General features: G+C 41.1%; 1 protein-coding gene across 2 annotated transcripts; it reads right to left on the bottom strand.

Moving 5' to 3' along the window:
- Positions 1–311: 311 nt before the first annotated feature.
- Positions 312–22,094, bottom strand: LOC135547363 (SPRY domain-containing protein 7-like). 2 transcript variants are annotated; one of them, XM_064976341.1, is made up of 5 exons: positions 21,775–22,094; positions 21,488–21,604; positions 7,793–7,959; positions 1,675–1,777; positions 312–1,193 (listed from the first exon to the last, which is right to left on the bottom strand). In XM_064976341.1, the coding sequence occupies exons 1-5, from the start codon at positions 21,869–21,871 to the stop codon at positions 1,096–1,098; spliced, it is 582 nt and encodes a 193-aa protein (XP_064832413.1). In that variant the 5' UTR covers positions 21,872–22,094; the 3' UTR covers positions 312–1,095. The 2 variants fall into 2 exon arrangements, with proteins under 2 accessions (XP_064832413.1, XP_064832414.1); XM_064976342.1 differs by lacking the exon at positions 312–1,193 and adding an exon at positions 1,920–2,020 and having other exon boundaries at positions 1,690–1,777.
- Between the last annotated feature and the right edge of the window lie 4 nt (positions 22,095–22,098).

Consider the following 22,098-nt stretch of genomic DNA (forward strand, 5'->3'; position numbering starts at 1 on the left):
TTTCTGATCAATTTGATGTTATTTTAATGGACAAAAAATGTGCTTTTCTTTCAGAAACAAGGACATTTCTAAGTGACCCAAAACTTTTGAACGGTAGTGTATATTACAAATTCCAATTTGTGGCTAACATTAGATAGGCTAGGGATAAGGGTTATGAGTTAGGTTAAAGGGTTTAGGTTAGGGGAAGGATTAGCTAACATGCTAAGTAGTTATATAGTAGCTAAATCTCTCCATGATGAGATTCGAACGCGCAACCTTTGGGTTGCTAGACATTTGCGGTATATTAAATAAAGTAGTCCCAAAAGAGGAAATGCTTTCAGAGACAAGTTTCTTTATTGTATTTGTATTTGGTTTAATATTCAAAATCTCATTAGTGCAAACAAAAATAAGCGTTTAACATTTAAGACCGTTTTCACGCTTCAAAGGAGGATATGCATTTATCTGACCGGTGAAATACAGTAGGGTCGGAAAATGTCACATCCCCAAATACAGCCAATGAGTAGAGCTTCGCCAGATTGCTGATATTTGGAATGCCAATCAGAGCAGTGACAAATTTCTTTTAAAGACAGATCATAATTAAAATAACAAATCAAAATTCATATAATTAAATCTAGAATTAGAAGTAAATTATCAGGGAAACAAAACATTGAACATTAGTGTCAGCTTAACAAATAAATATAAATAAGAAAACACCTAAACATTGTTTAAACTCTCTTTTCTGAAGCAGCACCCATAAAAGATTGAGGCAATGCAGGATGATTATAACTGAATAAAATAAATATTGATTGACTTGACTGTCTTTCAGTTGCAAATGCACACCACACTTGGTCTACTCTATGCCATTCACTGTTGTCTGGGGATCCGTTTTCTTACTGCTCCAGTGTTGGCATCAAACAAGAGCTAAACTACCCACATTGACCCAGAACAGCATTAAAGCAGAGCATAACCAGGACGCAACGCAACACACACAAAGGGATACTCAAACTAGTCGGAACGAAGAGGTCACAGATTTCTGCAGAGCAACAAGGAGCACTTTTAGCTGAGGGTTGTGTGTGTGTGTGTGTATAAAGGTCTGGAGGTATACGGAGGTGCTGCTCAGAAGATCTGCTGCTCAAACAGAATTTTCTCGAAGCCTTGCGGTGCCGCATGGTAGAAGTCACTGAACTGGCAGTCTAAGATGGCGCTGTCATCCACTAGAACAGAGGAGACAACAAATCAACATTGGTTCAGTCAGTGTTTCATGAGGGTACTTTCGCAGGCATAACTCACTGACTGCAACAACAACAACTAGTAGTGTTCAATTGCATTTACATCATTTGCTTCCAACCAAAAAGAAGGATATCAGTTTCAGCTATGTACAAACTGCCCTCTTGTGGCAGAAAAATACTACAACCATGACTACTACAACCAACTTTGTGGCAGATTTACTAGGCATTTGAGCCTGTTTTTTTTTCCACTGGGAATTAAAAGGTAGAGCATGGGTTAATATATAATATGTAAATAACAGTTCAGAGAAACAACATTCATAAAATAAAATAGTTTTATATTTGGTATTGGTGTGCATGCAGCAGTGTACACACACACACACAAACACACAAACACACAAACACACAAACACACACACAAACACACACACACACACACACACACACACACACACACACACACACTCACCATAAACCACCGGGAACACGGTGCCTCTGATCCCTGAAGCTGGACAGTGCATATTCTTCCCATTCAGATAGAGATTCATCTCCACGTGGTCATATGTGATGCCCTGAGATGGAAAACATACAACTGATTAGATCAATGTTGATTGTGGTCAGTTTATTCTATTCCTTTAGGCCATATCTTTAGAAGTATTTAAACATCAATACAGCTGATCAGTGATCAATCCAGTAAGAATTAGATTAGAGAACTTGTTGGTGGTCATTTCTTTGATAATCTCGCCCACTGGGCCGGTTCTCTCTGTTGAGATGTCTGGTGTCCGAGCGCCTCTGAACGGGACATGACTGGAAGCCTATGGCAGGAACAGACGAAACATCCAATGGTTTTAATTGACTGAACTCTGAGTCCATCACCATCTAGCGCAACCCTTAGAACCTCCATCTAAGTGTACTGCATCTGGGGGCCAGTATTGTTTTTGTGTTTCCCCACCCCCCTGAAAAATAGTATTATTATAAAAATGTTTAGGAACTCAGTCTGGCTTTCGACATACTCTTGAAAGTTGTAATAGTAGAATTTGGGTAGTGCAGTAAGTTTTTGGGAAGTGCAGCAAGTTTTCCTCTCATGTCAGTCATTGCATACCTTAGAGAGCTATTTATCAGAAATGTCCAGATCAACTAGCCCATGTCAGCTCATGTTTTTTAGCCCATACATTCTGTTGTAATGTTTGAGTCACTCAAAAATCACATGAATACACATTAGACATGGCAAGAAAATAAGCTTTAAAACTGCTAAAGTTTCTCTGCAACCCATGACAAAATGTGTAGAATTGCAGGAAATAAGATTTAAAACATGCAAAAGGTGTGAACAGTTTGTCATGAACAGTGCTTGTGCCCATAGAAACAGTGCTTGTGCCCATAGAAACAGTGCTTGTGCCCATTGTTCTGCACCACTGCCATTGGTACGGAAAAGACTGCTTGTAATTTTTACTGGGATAGTGTTCTGCACAACCACAACATACATCATCAACTGCCTTTGATGGCGTGTTTACTTTTTCTATTTGAAGACATTAGTGCACAGTGTATAATGTGTTACAGGACAGTGTCATGGTGTTGCCCTCTTTGGGTACAGCGAGCACCATCCCCCGCTCTCTGCTCCTTCAACCAGGCTGCTGTGGTCAGTGAGGCCGTAAATTCCTAGGGAAGACCCTGCCTCATGGCCACACAGTATAGAGATAGAGTGAAGCTTCATAGAGAACAAAGGAATTTCTTCCACCTCACAGAACTTGAGGTCTGAATAACATTTACGTTCCGGAGAAAGTATAAAAGATGGGTGAAGAATCCAGCTACGAACTGGTCCGTTTGTTACAACTTGGGGAAGCTCATGGGAGACGGTGCGGCCACATTACCATAACGCTGTTTATGTAGTAGCCTCAGATATGAGGTTTACATCTAATTGTTGTATAAGATGAATGAGTGAGTATGATACTGTTTGTAAAACTGTGTAATGTGATTTTGGACTGTTTAATGAAGGAAACTCCAATTCCCTTTTGAGTTGAACTAAATCAGAGGACCGCCCACGAGCCCAGTTAGGGTCAGGCATCCTGGGACAGCCCCTTTTCGGCAATTTTGAATAAAACCCCAATCTTGAGAATTCCTCAAGTAGACCATGTTTTTCTCCATTACGAGGGGACAAAGGTTGCAGACCATTGCTGAATCTTTTAACCATACTACGTGGATAAACTCTTAGATTATTGATACCGACAGAATAAGAACAAGTCTTTGATATTAATTACTAGTCTGTAGCTAGGAATTCTGTATCATTGAACGGGAAGAATGACAACCGCCGAAACATCCATCCTACAACAACATGAATGTCGCTCTGAACTATCCCCTCTAACCACGACAGACAGAGACAGAGAGAGAGAGAGAGAGAGAGAGAGAGAGAGACAATTCTACAAAAGAAAAACTTTTCAACACCGATCAAGACGACACACTGACCATAAATATATATATTGATTGCAATTGTTCCCGAATGAGTGAGCGTTCATGTGCAAAGGATTAGCATTTCAATTGTTATAATTATTAACTCTGTAGTGACTTCAGGTGAACCTCACTCCCCCTTTTGTCTAACAAGCCGCCATGCCAGTTTAGCCCACTAGGGCACATTCTCCTATAATTTCTTGAAAACATATTTACTTTGTTTGTTTATGCATTTCTGTGAATTATTTAGTTAGTAATAAATAAATGATTTAAGACGTTGATGTATGGATGACTCAAAGTGAAGACTGGGTTCGTGCATTTATGACGTTTGGAATGAGACTAACGTGAGGTAAAGTAAATAATTAATTATTCAGAAGGCTATTGATCAGATATGAAAATATCTGAAAAGTTATTTTAGGAAATAATAACTTTGTAATCTGAATATTTTCCTTGGTCCCCCGACTTCCTAGTTAATTACAGTTATATGATTAATCAGTTTGTTCACGTAATACTAATTACGTAATACTAATTACGTAATACTAAATATGTAATAGTAATTATTAGATAAAACTCAAAGTCTTCATTTAATGATAGTAAAGACACTACAACAGCTAGCAGAGTTACCCTGGTTATCGATTAGCATGAACGCTCTATGGTCCTACTACCTCGGGTTCCAATGAATTAGTTCCATGGTGCACCATAACAAACACTTTTAAGCCTCAATTTGGAGCCACGCCTCAGTTATGTGCATCTCTCAAAATTGGAATGATCATGTCACTCAATAAATCCACACAGTGATGGAGTGCTGCATCAGATGACCTGGCCTCCACAATCACACAACCTCAACCCAATTGAGATGGTTTACGAAAGTTTATTTTTTTATTTCGCCTTTATTTGACCAGATAACTTGTTCTCAACTAGCCTCTCATTTACAACTGCGACCTGGCCAAGATAAAGCAAAGCAGTTCGACACAAACAACAACACAGAGTTACACATGGAATAAACAAGCATACAGTCAATAACACAATAGAAAAAAAGAAAATCTATATAGAGTGTGTGCAAATGGCGTGAGGAGGTAGGCATTCAATACGCCATAGTAGCGAGGTAATTACAATTTAGCAGATTAACACTGGAGTGATACATGAGCAGATTATGATGTACAGGTAGAGCTACTAGTGTGCAAAACAGCAAAAAAATCTAATAAAAACAATATGGGGATGAGGTAGGTAGATTGTGTGGGCTATTTACAGATGGACTATGTACAGCTGCAGCGACCGGTTAGCTGCTCAGATGGCTGATGTTTAAAGTTGGTGAGGGAAATACTAGTCTCCAGCTTCAGCGATTTTTGCAATTTGTTCCAGTCACTGAAAACGGATGGCACTGTGATAGACTGCATCCAGTTTGCTGAGTAGAGCATTGGAAGTTATTTTATAGATGACATCGCCGATGTCGAGGATCGGTAGGATAGTCAGTTTTAATAGGGTAAGTTTGGCGGCGTGAGTGAAGGAGGCTTTGTTGCGAAATAGAAAGCCAATTCTAGATTTGATTTTGGATCGGAGATGTTTAATATCAGTCTGGAAGGAGAGTATACAGTCTAGCTAGACACCTAGGTATTTGTAGTTGTCCACATATTCTAGGTCAGAACCGCCCAGGGTGGTGATGCTAGTCGGGCGGGCGGGTGCTGGCAGCGAACGGTTGAAAAGCATGCATTTGGATTTACTAGCATTTAAGAGGCGTTGGAGGCCACGGAAGGAGTGTATGGCATTGAAGCTCTTTTCGAGGTTAGTTAACACAGTGTCCAAAGAAGGGCCAGATGTATACAGAATGGTGTCGTCTGCGTAGAGGTGGATCAGGGACTCACCAGCAGCAAGAGCGACATCATTGATATATAGAGAGAAAGGAGTCGGCCGAGAATTGAAAACTGTGGTACCCCCATAGAGACTGTCCGGGCAACAGGCTGTACGATTAGACACACTGAACTCTGTCTGCAAAGTGAACCAGGTGAGGCAGTCATTTGAGAAACCAAGGCTATTGAGTCTGCCGATAAGAATACGGTGATTGAGAGTCGAAAGCCTTGGCCAGGTCGATGAAGACGGCTGCACACTACTGTCTTTTTATGATATATATTTTAGTACCATGAGCGTGGCTGAGGTGCACCCGTGACCGGCTCGGAAGCCGGAGTGCACAGCGGAGAAGGTACGGTGGGATTCAAAATGGTCAGTGATCTGTTTATTAACTTGGCTTTTGAAGACTTTAGATAGGCAGGGCAGGATGGATATAGGTCTGTAACAGTTTGGGTCTAGGGTGTAGCTTTCCAATCTTTGTCGAGCACAGCTGATTTGTACGGGTCCAGGAGAAGCTGGGGAGGCTTGGGCAAGCAGCTGCGGGGGGGGGCGGAGCTGTTGGCCGGGGTTGGAGTAGCCAGGAGGAAGGCATGGCCAGCCGTTGAGAAATGCTTCTTGAAAATGTAGATTATCATGGATTTATCAGTGGTGACTGTGTTACCTAGCCTCAGTGCAGTGGGCAGCTGGGAGGAGGTGCTCTTGTTCTCCACGGACTTTACAGTGTCCCAAAACTTTTTGGAGTACAAATTAGCTGTGCTCGACAAAGATTGGAAAGCTGCCGCGGTCATCCCCCTCGGCGGCGGGGTAGCCTAGTGGTTAGAGCATTAGACTAGTAACCCAAAGGTTGCAAGTTCAAATCCCCGAGCTGACAAGGTACAAAATCTGTCGTTCTGCCCCTGAACAGGCAGTTAACCACTGTTCCTAGGCCATCATTGAAAATAAGAATGTGTTCTTAACTGACTTGCCTAGTAAAATAAAGGTAAAAGAATATATATATAAATTGGTTCATGACTTCCCTGAAGTTGCATATCGTGGGGACTATACTGTTGGAAAAGCATTCCAGGTGCTTTTGAAGCTCATGAAGCTGGTTGAGAGAATGCCAAGAGTGTGCAGAGCTGTCCTCAAGGCAAAGGGTGGCTACATTGAAGAATCTCAAATATTAAATATATTTTCATTTGTTTAGTTACATGATTCCGTATGTGCTATTTCATAGTTTTGATGTCTCCACTATTATTCTACAATGTAGAAAATAATAAAAAATAAAGAAAAACCCTTGAATGAGTAGGTGTGTCCAAACTTTTGACTGGTACTGTATAGCTCACTAGGTTAGGATATTTAAGCCTCCAAATATCCACTAGATCCAATATATCCATAATATTCAGGATTTCCTTGTGTGCATGAGGTGTATGAGGTGCATGAGGGTGACAGTTTGTAGTGCGATTTCCTTTACGGTCCATTGAGGTACTTAAAACCGTATTATAATCTCCCACCATGATAATTGAGTCATGTATTGCATGTAAGATCGATAAATTATTATATATATTTTCAAAGAAGCGTGGATCATCATTATTTGGACTGTATAGATTAATGAGCCAAATCGGTTTATGGTCCAATAGCATATTTAAAAGGATCCACATTCCTTGCGGATCCATTTGAACAGTTTGCACGTTTGGATCGAAATTATTGTTCATTAATATTGTCACCCCTTTTGAGTTTCTTTGCCTATGGGTGAAATATAACCCCCCACCCCCCCCACCCCAGTCATTTTCCCACTCAACTTCATCTAAAAGGTGTAGAATGAGTTTCCTGTAAACACCAGATATTAGATTCCTTCTCTTTTAGCTAGGTAAAGACTGATCATCTTTTCATATTATCTGCTAAGCCATCACAATTATAACTACCGGTAGTTATACTTATTTCACCACTTACCATAGAGATACAAGTTTTGATTACACTTGCCATAACATACGTTTGTAAATTTACCATTAAGAAGTACCATGATAATGGAGTTTCCATATAGCTGTTCCATGATATTTGCACTGTTAGTTTATAATTCTTACCTTTTGAAGTTTATTCCCTTCATTACCTGGATGCATTATTGAGTAAGTTTTTTTGCCTATGTATCTGGAGTTGAGGACTTCCTTTTGTTTATTAGAAAATAATAATATGCCTATGTTTGTCAAGTATGCCATGTGCTTTCCTTGCTTGAGTTGTTATAGCTCATGTTTATTGACACTTTATATAGACCTTGAGTGTGTTTAGTATGACTTTGTTGCGCTCCACCAAACCAGTCCACTCACCATGATGTCCCCCTCCTGTGGAAGACTGTTGGCAGGCAGGCGGTTTTTCTCCTCGTTGTTGTGGTACACCGAGCCATCATGCCTCAAGACAAGGCTGTTGATGTCCCGCCCCATGGGGACCTGGTTCAGGTTCACCTTCTGAGTGGCCACACCTATCCCCCATATACCTGCACACAGAGTTCAGAACCTTAAAAACAAGTTCCCCAACACAAACCGTATTGTGCTGCTTTTTAAACCATTTCACAAGAAGTTTACAGAGGTGCAAATACAGTGCCTTCTGAAAGTATCCATACCACTTGACTTAATCCACATTTTATTGTGTTCCAGTCGGAATTCAAAATGGATTAAATATATGTTTCTCACCCATCTACACACAATACCCCATAATGACAAACTAAACATGATTTTTTAAATATTTGCAAATGTATTTAAAATGAAATACAGAATAACATTTACATAAGCGCACAGTTCTGTAAGGCTAAGAAACTAAACAGAAAACAAGATCCCACAAAACCCAAAAGGAAAATGACAACTTATATATTATCCCCAATCAGAAACAACGATAGACAGCTGCCTCTGATTGGGAACCACACTCGGCCAAAAACAAAGAAATAGAAAACATAAACTTTCCCACCTGAGTCACACACACCCTGACCTAACCAAACATAGAGAATTAATAAGGATCTCTAAGGTCAGGGCGTGACAAGAATCACCTTTGGCAGTGATTACAGCTGTGAGTCTTTCTGGGTCTCTAAGAGCCTCTCTTCTGGGTCTCTAAGAGCTTTCCACACCTGGATTGTACAATATTTGCCCATTATTATTTTCAGAATTCTTCAAGCTCTGTCAAATTGGTTGTTCATCTTTGCTAAACAACCATTTTCAAGTCTTGCCATATATTTTCAAGTAGATTTAAGTCAAAACTGTAACTAGGCCACTTAGGAACAGTAAATGTGATCTTGGTAAGCAAATCCAGTGTATATTTGGCCTTGTGTTTTAGCTTATTGTCCTGCTGAAAAGTGAATTTGTCTCCCAGTGTCTGTTGGAAAGCAGACTGAAACAGGTTTTTCAATAGGATTTTGCCTGTGCTTAGCTCCATTCTGTTTCTTTTTTTATCCTGAAAAACTTCCCAGTCCTTAACGATTACAAGCATACCCATAACATGAGGCAGCCACTACTATGCTTGAAAATATGGAGAGTGGTATTCTGTAATGTAATGTGTGGTATTATTTTTGCTCTGTACAGGCTTCCTTTCCGTTTACTCTGGAAATTAGGTTAGTATTGTGGAGTAAATACAATGTTGTTGATCCATCCTCATTTATCCTATTACAGCCATTCAACTCTGAAACAAACATTTCTTTAAAGTCATGGTGAAATAACTGAGCGGTTTCCTTCCTCTCCGGCAACTGAGTTAGGAAGGACGCCTGTATCTTTGTCGTGACTGGGTGTATTAATACACCATCCAAAGAGTGATTAATAACTTCACCATGCTTAAAGGGATATTCAAATGTCTGCTTTAAAAAAATGTTTTGTGGGAACACTAACCATACCCTATAAAAAGGTATGTAGTCATTGAACCTTTTGTTTTTTTGAAAATGATTTCACACTGATATGAAAGATACGTTTTTGGAAACATAAGGAATGTATCGCAAGCGATGGGTGTTAATGTTTAGACTAGCATCGGGGTGCTTAACAAAACACTCCCAGTCAGAAGCTACTATTGTCAATAGGTGCTAAAAAAGTTAGCATCTACAGTATGAATGGGGTACATAGTACATACCCTGCCTTCTGTGCACGCACACCCACACCAAAATACATTACCCGTAGTAACTTATCTATTTTATCTCCCACACATAGACAGACACAGTGGCGACCAGTCATTCAAGACAGATAGAACCCCACCTGTTTAGCTTAAAAAAATAATTATAACTGTGTGATTTGCATGCGTGTCACATGTCAGTTTGCAAACAATGTAAAATAAATAATAATAATCATTGAGTTAATAAAGCCGCATACAAACATGGTCTCTTTTTTGCTTTCTTGAGTAAGGCAGCTCCAAAATACAGGTGTTTCAGACTAGCTCAGTGCTTTCTGTGGTGGTGGGGCAGCCAACTTAAAATACGGAGCATAGGGGTTGGTAATGTTCTCTAGTTGCGCCGTGATTGGCTCAGTGTTCTGTCACTCGGGGGAACACTACGCCACTGCAAAAACCTACCAGAGTTAGAAGTGCCCATCCAAGAAGGCTCAAATTCATTGGATTCAGATAAAATGATATCAATGACATCATCAGTGTTTCCTCTGCGTTCATTTACGTGGCGCTATGCCAAGGCAGAATCATTGCCGCTACACAAAAATAAACATCCTATTTCTACCAAACAGTTTCAATAAAGTTCTGTAAAACACATTCGCTTTTCTTGGTAAATAGATCATCTGTCTGGGTTCAACATAGTTCTAGAGGTTATTTAGCTCTGTGAGCTGTGGCAGGCAGCCTGCAATTTAACTAGTTGGCTAGCTAACGTACCTTTCTTGCAGGTTTTCACGTAGGTGCACTCTGACTTGATTCAAGTGAATTGTCTTTCGTGCCGCAAAGGTTCTGTGTTGGGCACTGGTCCCTGGCGTGCCGTTTCTCGCGCAGGTTCACTCTGAAGTGATTAAAGTTATTGTATTTCGCACTGCAGAGCGCTGGTCACTGGCGCGCTGTGTTTCTTAACTCCATAAGCTAGCTATAACCTAACCTAAAAACTAATTTAGATTATAATATTAGTGATAGAAACATGGTTAACAAACGTTACTAGTCTAGCAAGTTAGCTAGTTAATTTGGAAGATTCAAGGCAAGCAAGATGGCTACATTTATCGGTCCTCGATTAGATTTTTTCCCCTCAGTTTATTGAAATATTTCCCGCCACAGCAACGAAAGAGAAATGGGGCGCAGAGACAAGTGTCAGTTAACAACTTAGCTAGCTGTCAAATCAGCCTGAATTAAATGAAACTTGTTTAGTTAGCTTAAGCTTTTAAAGAGTTAGCTATCGTTTTTTATAAGATTATGGCTTACTGTACTGGACAGAGAAGAGGCAGAATCCCAGGAATGAGGTAGGGATGCATGAGGGACAGAGTGGAGCAGAGGAGAGGAGAGAGCCAGGAGGGGAGAGGAGTAGGCCTACAGTATTATGTGTAGTTTTGTAATGCTTGCTATCTGTAGTAGGTATTGCCCCAGACACCAGTAATTCCACTGAACTACACTCTAAATGTCTTCTAATGTAAAATATGTTTCAGATTGTGCACTAACCGTGGCTCAGTAATAACGCATTATGTCTGTTGCTGTTCACATGCTCCAGAACTGCTGGACCTTGCTGAATTGCTGGGTTCTGACTACTTCACAAAAGCTCAAGGTGTTTTTTGTTCATATTTTCTTCACTTGTTATTTAAATGTCACCTGACTTATTTCACAATGTTCTCATTTACTTGAAGATTGCCAAGAACACAAACTACAGGTCACACAATAGTGGACGAAATGTTGAAGATTCTGGCTCAAGTTGTGGAGGAGCCTATCCTCCATGCCATCCAGACTAGAGGTCGACCGATTAATCGGAATGGCCGATTTCAAGTTTTCATAACAATCGGAAATCGGTATTTTTGGGCGCTGATTTCCGATTATTATTATTTATTTATTTTTACATTTTTTGAATACCTTTTTACTTAACTAGGCAAGTCAGTTAAGAACACATTCTTATTTTCAATGACTGCTTAGGAACTGTGGGTTAACTGCCTTGTTCAGGGGCAGAACGACAGATTTTCACCTTGTCAGCTCAGGGGTTCCAATCTTGCAACCGCACAGTTAACTAGTCCAACGCTCTAACCATTGCACTTCATGAGTAGCCTGCCTGTTACGCGAATGTAGTAGAATCCAAGGTAAATTGCTAGCTAGCATTAAACTTATCTTATAAAAAACAATAAATCATAATCACTAGTTATAACTACTGATCCAGTTTAGCAGGCGAACCAGGTGAAATTGTGTCATTTCTCTTGCGTTCATTGCACGCAGAGTCAGGGTATATGCAACAGTTTGGGCTGCCTGGCTCATTGCGAACTAATTTGCCAGAATTTTACGTAATTATGACGTACATTGAAGGTTGTGCAATGTAACAATAATATTTAGACTTAGGGATACCACCCGTTAGATAAAATACCGGTTCCGTATTTCACTGAAATAATAAACGTTTTGTTTTCAAAATGATAGTTTCCGGATTCGATCATATTAATGACCAAAGGCTCGTATTTCTGTGTTATTATGTTATAATTAAGTCTGATTTGATAGAGCAGTCTGACTGAGCAGTAGCAGGGCCGTAATCATTCATTCAAACTGCACTTTCGTGCGTTTTGCCAGCAGCTCTTCGCAAGCACAGCGCTGTTTATGACTTCAAGCCTATCCGCCTAATGGCTGGTGTAACCAATGTGAAATGGCTAGCTAGTTAGCTGGGTGTGTGCTAATACTGTTTCAAACATCACTCGCATTTAGATTTGGAGTAGTTATTTCCCTTGCGCTTGCGCGGCTTTTGTGGAGCGATGGGTAACGATGCTTCGAGTGTGGCTGTTGTCTATGTGTTCCTGGTTCGAGCCCAGGTAGGGGCAAGGAGGGGGACGGAAGCTATACTGTTACACTGGCAATACTATAGTGCCTATAAGAACATCCAATAGTCAAAGGTATATGAAATGCAAATGGTATAGAGAGAAAGTCCTATAAATACTACACTGCTCAAAAAAATAAAGGGAACACTAAAAGAACACATCCTAGATCTGAATGAATGAAATATTGTTATTAAATACTTTTTTCTTTACATAGTTGAATGTGCTGACAACAAAATCACGCAAAAATGATCAATGGAAATCAAATTTATCAACCCATGGAGGTCTGGATTTGGAGTCACTCAAAATTAAAGTGGAAAACCACACTACAGGCTGATCCAACTTTGATGTAATGTCCTTAAAACAAGTCAAAATGAGGCTCAGTAGTGTGTGTGGCCTCCACGTGCCTGTATGACCTCCCTACAATGCCTGGGCATGCTCCTGATGAGGTGGCGGATGGTCTCCTGAGGGATCTCCTCCCAGACCTGGACTAAAGCATCCGCCAACTCCTGGACAGTCTGTGGTGCAATGTGGCGTTGGTGGCTGGAGCGAGACATGATGTCCCAGATGTGCTCAATTGGATTCAGGTCTGGGGAACGGGCGGGCCAGTCCATAGCATCAATGCCTTCCTCTTGCAGGAACTGCTGACACACTCCAGCCACATGAGGTCTAGCATTGTCTTGCATTAGGAAGAACCCAGGCCCAACCGCACCAGCATATGGTCTCACAAGGGGTCTGAGGATCTCATCTCGGTACCTAATGGCAGTCAGGTTACCTCTGGCGAGCACATGGAAAGCTGTGCGGCCCCCCAAAGAAATGCCACCCCACACCATAACTGACCCACCGCTAAACCGGTCATGCTGGAGGATGTTGCAGGCAGCAGAACGTTCTCCACGGCGTCTCCAGACTATGTTACGTCTGTCACATGTGCTCAGTGTGAACCTGCTTTCATCTGTGAAGAGCACAGGGTGCCAGGGGCGAATTTGCCAATCTTGGTGTTCTCTGGCAAATGCCAAACGTCCTGCACGGTGTTGGGCTGTAAGCACAACCCCACCTGTGGACGTCGGGCCCTCATACCACCCCTCATGGAGTCTGTTTCTGACCATTTGAGCAGACATATGCACATTTGTGGCCTGCTGGAGGTCATTTTGCAGGGCCTTGGCAGTGCTCCTCCTGCTTCTCCTTGCACAAAGGCGGAGGTAGCGGTCCTGCTGCTGGGTTGTTGCCCTCCTACGGCCTCCTCCACGTCTCCTGATGTACTGGCCTGTCTCCTGGTAGCGCCTCCATGCTCTGGACACTACGCTGACAGACATAGCAAACCTTCTTGCCACAGCTCGCATTGATGTGCCATCCGGAATGAGCTGCACTACCTGAGCCACTTGTATGGGTTGTAGACTCCGTCTCATGCTACCACTAGAATGAAAGCACCGCCAGCATTCAAAAGTGACCAAAACATCAGCCAGGAAGCATAGGAACTGAGAAGTGGTCTGTGGTCACCACCTGCAGAACCACTCCTTTATTGGGGGTGTCTTGCTAATTACCTATAATTTCAACCTGTTGTCTATTCCATTTGCACAACAGCATGTGAAATTTATTGTCAATCAGTGTTGCTTCCTAAGTGGACAGTTTGATTTCACAGAAGTGTGATTGACTTGGAGTTACATTGTGTTGTTTAAGTGTTCCCTTTATTTTTTTGAGCAGTGTATATTAACTACAACCTAAAACCTCTTACCTTGGCATATTAAAGTCTCATGTTAAAAGGAACCACCAACTTTCATATGTTCTCATGTTCTGAGCAAGGAACTTAAACGCTAGCTTTTTTACATGGCACATATTTTACATGGCACACATTTTTACATGGCACATATTACTTTCTTCTCCAACACATTATTTAAACCAAATTGAACATGTTTCATTATTTATTTGAGGCTAAATTGATTTTTATTTATGTTTTATATGACGTTAAAATAAGTGTTAATTCAGTAGTTGTAATTGTCATTATTACAAACAAACAAATAAATAAATAAATAATGGGCCGATCAATCGGTATCGGCTTTTTTGGTCCTCCAATAATCGGTATCGGCGTTGAAAAATCATAACCGGTCGACCTCTAATCCAGACATCTTGTAGCCAATGGCCTGGAGCCTGATGAAACTACAGATGTGGCAACTAATAAGTACCTGGATTTTACATGTCAGGTATTATTTCAATTGGAGTTGTACAATTATTTTAGGTTGTGATATTCTACAGTCATCGATGAGTAATAATGCAATTGTGTATGGATTTTTGTACGTTTTCCAGATACATGGATCAAGAGGGACACCTTTACAACCAGTTCCTCGGCCTGGTCTCAGTCCCTCGGCCTGGTCTCAGTCCCTCGGCCTGGTCTCAGTCCCTCGGCCTGGTCTCAGTGCCTCGGCCTGGTCTCAGTGCCTCGGCCTGGTCTCAGTGCCTCGGCCTGGTCTCAGTGCCTCGGCCTGGTCTCAGTGGCTCGGCCTGGTCTCAGACCCTCGACCTGGTCTCAGTGCCTCGACCTGGTCTCAGTGCCTCGACCTGGTCTCAGTGCCTCGACCTGGTCTCAGTGCCTCGACCTGGTCTCAGTGCCTCGACCTGGTCTCAGTGCCTCGACCTGGTCTCAGTGCCTCAACCTGGTTTCAGTCTCTGATGGTAAGGCAGACACCATCGTTGCTGCCATCAAGGTGGTGCTGCACATCAAAAAGATACCAACAGAGATTGTACGTCCTGGGCACTGATGGGGCTGCAGTGATGACTGGTATGGACACAACACAAAGTCTTAGCATTAACAATTTCTTCCATTTCTTTTTCTTTCACAGTATGTCCTGTGATACAAACAGGACAACTTAGTGGTGTGGCAAAACAGGATGCCTTCCTGTGGACGGTGCCTGTGGCTTGTGCTGCCCACTGCATTGCTCTGGCCTGTAAAGATGCATCAGCTGAGGTCCCCTATATGGACACTATCAAGGAGCACCTGCAGCAGCTCCATAGTTACTTTGCCAAAAGCAGTAACAAGACAGAAGTCTTGAAAGCTGCTTCAGCGACCTTGGGACTTCAGTACTTAAAAGTGAAGGCGAGATTATGCTTCACATTTCTTCACTTGGCTACTCTGGTCTCCTCTTGTTTACCTACTGCATCTACACTAAAATAAATGTATTTTGCAGGAAGTGAAAGATGTTTGCTGGCTGTCCCAGCACCTGACCGTGGCTAGTCTTCAGCGAAACCTCAGCGCAGTATTGGCTGAGGTGAACCGGTGCCCAACTGCTAAGGGCCTCGACGCTGTCTGTGCCATGTTCAGGTAGGCCTACATGTATTATAGATTATAGTGGACTCAAAACTGTATTTGAGTGGTCGACAATGTGGCTTTTAAAACCTATTTTCTATTGTGAATTGACAAACTTTCCTAACTCTCAGATTTGTGGCAGCACTTTACCTGCAGGGGGACATGATGCCACGCCTGACGCGGCTTTCAAAAGTATTCCGAAATGAGGATGTAAACTTCCTGGCCATAAAAGAGCAGGTACATTCTTTTCTATTTTCCTGTTCAAACATGTGCAAATGTGTCGGTTTAACGGTCACAGGACAGCACTACGCAATGAAATATTTAAGAACTATTTGTAATGGATGTGAAACGGCTAGCTTAGTTAGCGGTGGTGCGCGCTAAATAGCGTTTCAATCGGTGACGTCACTTGCTCTGAGACCTTGAAGTAGTTGTTCCCCTTGCTCTGCAAGGGCCGCAGCTTTTGTGGAGTGATGGGTAAAGATGCTTTGTGGGTGACTGTTGTTGATGTGTGTAGAGGGTCCCTGGTTCGCGCCCGGGTATGGTCGAGGGGACGGTCTAAAGTTATACTGTTACATATTGACACTTCATGATAATAACTTCAAGCAAAACAACTTGTGTTGTAGGTCCCTGTGACAATGGCATCACTCCTCGCCATAAAACATTCTGGTGATTCCCAGGGGTAATTTCTGAGCCAAGTCCACCAGGACCTCGATGACCCAAAGGGTCTGGGCACATTCAACTTCGAGGAGAGGGAGAGGCCCGTTGGAGAAGACCAAGACCAGGGAGCAGTTCTGGGCTCGGTTCAGAGAGGAGGTAAAAACATTTGTTTTCAAATGTTGTGATGAAAACAATGTTACATCAATTGTGTTGGATAAACTAAGACAGCTATTAATCACTCATTTTCTGTTTTGTGCTGTAATTAGGTCATGAATCCATATCTTGTTGGCCTCAAGGACAGCCTAGACTGGAGGTTCCAGCACCTGGAGATTCTGGGGGCCTTCAGTGTGTTAGGACCTCAGGCTGTGTTCTCTAGTGAGAAGATAAACACCTTTAACCTGACCCTCCTCTCCAGGCAGTTCTTGCAAGCGCCAGAGGCTGCTATGCTGCAAGAGTGGTCCTCTTACAAGCAACATGTGCTAGTTGGAGCATTCAAGGTATGGCATGAGTGTGATAATCTTTTGAAGACAACATTTTAGGCCAGTGTTGCCCAACCCTTTTTCCTGTTGAACTCCCACTCTGTTGGCTCTTCTTTAATGTTGTACATCTTTTTGTGTTTCAGGGCTTGGACCAGCTGACGGCAAAGACAAAGCTGGCCTCGCAGTTTGATGATTGGGGGCAGCTCTAGCGCCATCTTACCCAGCTGGTAGCAATCGCACTGACTATACCAGTGTCTTCCGTTAATTGTGTGAGGGACTTCTCTGCAATGCAACAAGTAAGAATATTTAAATGTGAAAGTAGATCATCTTTGTCCCTCACCCATCTCTTATTATTCTTTCTGTTATTTCAGGTCAAAACAGACTTGAGGAACAGCATCTAGCCACCTGCATGCAGCTCTTCATCAACGGCCACCCCCATCGAGGAGCTTCGAGGGAGGTCGTCGGAAATCTTTTTCCCGAAAGCCCAATAGAATAATGTGCTCTGACAAAGGCTGTAAACTATGTCAGAAATAGGTTGTCGTCAGAATCTGGAAAGAGATTTCCAACTCTCTTTTGTGAGGAACATTAATTAGTGGACTAATTCATGTTCAGTCAAATGTTTCTCTGTTAATTTTGTCAAGATAAACTTTTTATTTCAGAAATGTCTCTGTTTCTTTAGATAGCTGCAGCACTCAACCTTAAATTGCATCCTGTATACCAGGTATTCCCAAACTGGGGGGGTATGCGCAATGCAGTCGGGGGTATGCGAAATAAAAATGTGATTCACATTAAAAAATATATTATTTAAAAAAATTCAAAGAGTACATTTATATTTTCAATGGGGCTTTACATTTGTTTGTTTTTCTCGCCTGAGTAGCCTCGTTTCACTGCCCAAAATAAAATTCAACCATCTAGTAATCAGCGAAATAACAATGTCAAACACAGGTAGCCTAGTCAAATAATTAACATCCCATCACATTAACGGTTACTCTCTCGCGGGAAACCTTCACTCTTGCACAGACATTTAGAAACTAAACACGACCATTTGAAGAATAAGCCACAGGAGTTTGAGTGAGAATAAAGACAATTTTCGAGGAGTAAGACATGAATAAAAGCAACAGATACCATTAATAAGAAGGGGCTAGAAGTGTCTTATATGGTGAGCTACTGAGTGGCTAGGACAGGCAAGCCCCATACTATTGTGGAGGACTTAATTCTTCCTGCTGCCGCAGATATGGCTGGGAAAAGGCCCCCAAAAAACGATACAGACAATGCCTTCATCAAATAACACTGTTTCACGACGCATCAGTGACATGGCAGGAGATGTTTTGAAACTATTATTGCTTTGCATACAAGCCAGTGAATTATATGCGTTACAGCTGGATGAGTCAATACGTGGTGGGCCTGACACAGCTGGTATAAATCTGTTATGTTTATAAGGGGGTCAATTAAGGAAGACATAATATACGACAACTACTAGAAATAATAGAACATTATGAAACATTAAGAAGCCAGGCCTGGTATTTCTAGGGGATTTTGAAAAGGCATTTGATAAATTAAGATTGGATTTTATTTATAAATGCCTGGATTTTTTATCAATTTCGGTGATTCTCTTGTAAAATTAGTCAAATATAATGTATGGCAACACCAGGTGTAAAATAGTAAATAATGTCTATTTATCATAGTTTTGAATTGTCAAGAGAAGCTAAACAAGGGTGTTCGCTGTCACCATATCTATTCGTTATGGCCAACGAAATGCTAGCTATTAAAATCAGATCCAATAACAGAGGATTGGAAATCCAAGGCTTAAAAATAAAGGTGTCCATGTATGCCGATGACTCAAGTTTTATAATAAGTCCGAACGCTAGATCCCTGCAATGTCTCATTGAAGATCTAGATAACTTTTCTGTACTCTCTGGACTAAAACCTCATTATGATAAGTGTACAATATTAAGTATTGGATCTTTAAAAAATACAACTTTTACATGACCCTGCAGTTTACCTATAACATGGGCTGATGGTGAAGTAGACATACTTGGTATTCATATCACAAAATATATAAATAAGCTCTCCACAATGAATTTCAATAGAAAAGTTGTAAAAATAGACAAGATCCTGCAACCATGGAGAGGTAAATACCTGTCTATTTATGGAAATATTGCCCTGATTAACTCCTTAGTCATATCTCAGTTTACTCACTTATGGCGCTGCCTACTCCTGATGATTTGTTTTTTCAAATCATATGAGCAAAACATATTTCGCTTTATCTGGGACGCTAAACCAGACTAAATAAAGCGTGCCTATCTATATAATGAATATGAATTGGGTGGGTTGAGATTATTAAATATAAAAGCACTAAACCTCTCTATAAGCTTCACTTATTCAAAAGTTTAACTTGAACCCTAAATGGTTCTCAAGTAGATTACTAAGAAAAGCTCATCCATTGTTTAAAAAGGGTATTTTCTCCTTTGTGCAGATTGCCATGTCTCATTTTCGATTTATTGAAAATTATATTTTGAAAAAAAAAGTGTCTCTTTTTCAAACAAGAATTGCAGAGATGGCTACAATTTCAATTTCATCACCCTGAAAAGACGGAACAAATATTACAACAAATATTATGGCTGAACTCAAATGTGCTGGTTGATAAAATACCTGTACTTATGGGAAAGATGTTTGAAAATGGTATTTTGATCTTAAATGATATTGTAAATTGGAATGTTAGAGTTGTGTCCTTCATGGAGTTATCAGAATTGTACAGGAAGGTCTGCTCAATCCAAGAGTAGAACCAACTGATTACAGCATTACCCCAAAAATGGAGGAGGCAGGTGGCAGTGGGAGGAGGTAGGGAACTGGTCTGTCTGCCCAATATAAAGGATCAAAACTTGCGGAGGAATAAAAATAGCATAAATAGGAAAGTAAACCAGTTTAATTTGAGGACCAGGATGTTGACAACTGTGCCATACAGATTGCAAAATAGTTGGGAAGAGATTTTTGATGTACAGATTCCATGGTACAGGGTGTATGAGTTGATATATAAAACAACACAAGAATCAAGACGTCATGCTTTTCAGCTAAAATTATTATAAAGAATTCTTGCCACCAACAAAATGTTGAATATTTTGGGCATAAAATCATCAAAGCTCTGCAGATTTTGTTGTGAGGACACAGAATCAATAAACCATTTATTTTGGTATTGCCCTCAGGTTCAGGAATGGCTGAAAATGCATAGCATTGATCTAAAATTGACCCTAGAAATAGTACTGTTAGGAGATCTGGAGAGACCGGGTCAGTCAATTACTAATATACTAATACTCTAAGTAAAAGTATTTATTTTCAACTCGTAATCTGTGGATTCACTAATGCAATCATGATTCAACATTTCCTAGTTCCCAGTTGTGTTTAAAGCACCATAAATCCAGAGAATGCCAGACTTTGATGACAAAATTTGCCCACTAAGGACTGCCGCATTACCTTCCTGTTAAAGTGAGCACATCAAAACAAAGTGAGTCCAGAAATGTCTTGTATGCTGCTACATAAATCATGTAATATGCCAGGGATATAGTATTACTTTCATAGCTACAGTATACATAAGTGTTTGTTGTGTAGTAAGCTGTTAGTAGCCCATGCGCCTCACCCTTATAGTTTGGTCCCTTTAACCCTCAATTTGGCCTACTGTTCTGACTTGGTGGTGCACATGTAGCCTATAGCCTGTTTTAGAGAAATGTAATCTAATATTGTAAGCACTTTCATTGTCTGCGTATATGCCCCCTTTATTTATCCTACGTTTCTGACTTGGTGTACAGGGAGAGTACTGTAAGAACGGCCTATGTTCTGAATTCTGTCGCTGTACATTTCAAAAGTGCTGAACAAAGTTATATTGACTACATCTGTCCTAGATCGCTCATTGTCTTAATCGAAATTACAGATTGCCTCTTGGCCGCTCGTCGTCCCCTTACTCCATAGTTTGTACATCTCATGTGTCAGTAGAAACCACATTTGTTTAAGCAAGTCAACCATATCAGCTATATTTTTTTAAGGCAGAAAATGAGGCTAAATTAACTGTTTTGCTGTCAGACAAGGCTCCGCTGATAGCCAGGTGTAGCAGTGGTAAGGTGTTGGGACTCTGCTGTTGGGACAGTTTTATTAAGGCCCTAACAGTTTGTGGGCACTGTTTGTCAACATTATAGGGACACTGCCCTGTGTCGGGTGCCGTCTTTCAGATGGGACCTTAAATGGGTGTCCTGACTCTCTGAGGTCATTAAAGATCCCATGGCGTAAGAGTAGGGGTGTTAACCCCGGTGTCCTAGCTAAATTCCCAATCTGGCCCTCAAACCATCAAGATCACCTAATAATCCCCAGTTTACAATTGGCTCATTTATCCCCTTCCTCTCCCCTGTAACTATTCCCCATGTCGTTGCTGTAAATGAGAACGTGTTCTCAGTCAACTTACCTGGTAAAATAACGGATAAATTAAAAAAAGCAATACTAATAATTACAAAAATAGTGCAATTCATGTATTGTTTAGTGTTGTGTTGTGTAGTGGTTTTGCTGGCATACATTAAAAACAAGTGTTAGATGCTAATATCGCAACTGGACAGACAGGTGGACAGTATATGGACACATTTTCAATAATTTACTTACCTGTGGACTGGATCTTGAGCTCAAAGTAACTCTTGTTTTGGTGCAGGGGAGCGTTGGCAAGGCAACAACCGGTGCCACATATTCTCCGGCCACTCTTCACTATGACTACATCCGTGCCTAAAGGAGAAAGAAATCTAAATATTTTTTTATTTACGACTGCAGTGCCGAAAACAGCCAGGTGGATGTTAGACCCCTAGCAAGCTACGTTGATTTGTTAGCAAAGTTAGGCTAACCAGACCGGCCTTTACAGCTTAAAAAACAACCGTCGGAAAGTGTTTGCCTCTCACCCATATGATGCGTGTCTAACTGGACGGTGGGCATTTCTTTGAGAGGAAGATGCCCCGTTCCCCCATCTCCGCAGCATCCCAGACAACACGTAAACATTGCAGCAATTTTACACGGTCTCTTCTACTTACCACAGCCACAAAGTCATAAACCCCGTGTATTTCTACAATGTAACTTCTTTAAATGTGATTTTTAAACCTTTAACTATACTGCTAACCTTATGCCTAACCTTAAATTAAGAACACAAAGCACATTTTAGTTTTCATGAATTTTACGATATAGACAATTTGTGGCTGTGGTAACTAGTGGAAACCTTCCTTGCGCTG

Source organism: Oncorhynchus masou, chromosome 10 (assembly GCF_036934945.1).
Source record: "Oncorhynchus masou masou isolate Uvic2021 chromosome 10, UVic_Omas_1.1, whole genome shotgun sequence".
NCBI classification, from domain to species: domain Eukaryota; kingdom Metazoa; phylum Chordata; class Actinopteri; order Salmoniformes; family Salmonidae; genus Oncorhynchus; species Oncorhynchus masou.